Genomic DNA, 1963 nt, shown 5'->3' on the forward strand with positions numbered 1-1963 from the left:
TGTTTGTTTAGGTCCAATTCTTATCTGTTTATAGTTTACAATGGCTAGCCTGATAATCAATAGTTGTCTCATAGTTTATTAGTCTGAACAGTTGTAAAGTAGGATAACCTTATCTTATATCGCTTAAGTTTATGACGCATGCAGGTCAAATCATGCGTGCTGATAGATGGTGCGAAGTCGTAAATGCGCAGCGGTGCCTGTTTGTATCTATCTGTTATCTATCTGCAGCGTACGATTTTCTGCTTGTCTCGAATCGTACAGCTGCTTTATCAGCAGAATTTGATATGGAAATCCACCAAATGGACGTGGTCACAGCATACCTTAACTGAGAGCTGGAAGAGGAAGTTTACATGAACATCCCGAGAACTTCAATGAGTTTATGGAAAAGCTAAAATCTGGTAGCCCAATTGGATCTAAACAACAACGTCTTGACGATGAGTACGTGAAAGCAGCCAAGGAATGGCGAAAAGCCTTAAAAGTAATTCGAGATCCAGTGTGCTTATTAAAGCGAGCACTATATGGACTACGGCAGTCCGGATTACGTTGGTATTGTAAACTTACAAAGAAGTTACAAAAAATCGGACTAGAACCCACTGAGCAGGATCCATGTTTATTTGTTAAACGACAAGACGAAAACTTCTAATAGTCACGATCTACGTGGACGATTTGCTACTCGCCTCAAATCATTCAGTATGGCTTCAGCAAGGCATTTAAGATGAAGGATTTCGGTGCAGTGAAAACGTGCTTGGGTATCGAATTCAAACAGGATAAGAAGAAACGTGAAGTTTTCATTTCTCAAGAAAAGTATATCAACGCTGTACTTAAGAGATTTGGAATGAGTGAATGTAAACCGGCGATATCACCCATTGAAACAAAGTCAACATTGCGAAAAGCAGAGCATCCAATCGAAGACGAAATGAATAAGTATCCTTATCAAAACTTAATTGGATCTTTAATGTTTCTTGCAGTTACATCACGACCAGATATAGCATATGCGGTAAATTTCATGAGTCAGTTCAACTCATGTTACACGGTCGACCACTGGAAAGCAGCGAAACGCATCCTTCGGTACCTAAGCGGTACAAAGACGGTTGGACTTCTCTTCAAGCAGACGGGAGATGATCTATATGGTGTGGTCGACGCTGATTGGGGAGGAAACTTGACAGATCGACGTTCCTACTCCGGTCAAGCATTTGTATTGGCAGGCGCCGCCATAAGTTGGGAGGCGCGCAAGCAACGTACTGTTGCATTATCAAGCACAGAATCGGAGTATTTAGCCATGTCCGAGGCAGTGAAGGAAGCTTTATACTTGAAGGCGCTTTTGAACAGGATTGGTCTAAAGTTTAAGTGCGTGAGCATCTTCAATGACAATGAAAGCGCTAAGCACTTGGTCAAAGGTTTTGGATTCCATCCTCGCACAAAACACATAGACGTGCGGCACCACTTTATCCAGGAGTATATGTGGAGTATATGCAGACAGAGCGTATGCCCGCAGATGTTCTAACGAAAGGCCTAGGCGGTCAAAAGCACAATGAATGTAGTGCATCATTAGGATTAATAAGTATTTAAGATTACCATTTTGAGGGGGTGTGTTTGAAATTAACGAATTAGCGTAAGAATCAAAATGTTAATCTGGTAACTCTAAGTTAAGCATACATTGATGTGGCATCCTTGTATTGAATTTCATCACATGTATACATATATTGCGAAATGAAGGAGTTCGCTTTGAGTCGTTAAGTTGTAAAGAACACAGCAAATGAATTGTCTATATAATAAACATTTATTATAATTTCCGCGTAATAAACTCTTGTCTATTTATTTGCACTACTGCGATCTGATCGTTGGACCAAATTCCAACAGTTTTTGGTCATCCAATATCCATTTATTTCATTTATTTATTTAATTATATATTTATTTATTTATTCATATATTTATATTTTATATTTATTTTTTTGAGTTGTTA

General features: G+C 38.9%; 1 protein-coding gene across 1 annotated transcript; it reads left to right on the forward strand.

The window, feature by feature from the left end:
* The first annotated feature begins 518 nt into the window (after positions 1-518).
* LOC132797726 (uncharacterized) lies at positions 519-1504 on the forward strand. The gene is made up of 3 exons (XM_060809477.1): positions 519-542; positions 692-845; positions 969-1504. Exons 1-3 carry the CDS (start codon positions 519-521, stop codon positions 1502-1504), a joined length of 714 nt encoding a protein of 237 aa, XP_060665460.1.
* Positions 1505-1963: the final 459 nt, after the last annotated feature.

This window comes from Drosophila nasuta, unplaced genomic scaffold (genome assembly GCF_023558535.2).
Source record: "Drosophila nasuta strain 15112-1781.00 unplaced genomic scaffold, ASM2355853v1 ctg17_pilon, whole genome shotgun sequence".
NCBI classification, from domain to species: domain Eukaryota; kingdom Metazoa; phylum Arthropoda; class Insecta; order Diptera; family Drosophilidae; genus Drosophila; species Drosophila nasuta.

Bases quoted from the DNA above. Each gene is read 5' to 3' on its own strand.
- LOC132797726 (XM_060809477.1), top strand. From the start codon at position 519: ATGGACTACGGCAGTCCGGATTAC. The intron at 543-691 runs GTTGGTATTGTA...CAAATCATTCAG, and splicing joins ACTACGGCAGTCCGGATTAC to TATGGCTTCAGCAAGGCATT. The intron at 846-968 runs GTAAACCGGCGA...TGTTTCTTGCAG, and splicing joins GAGATTTGGAATGAGTGAAT to TTACATCACGACCAGATATA.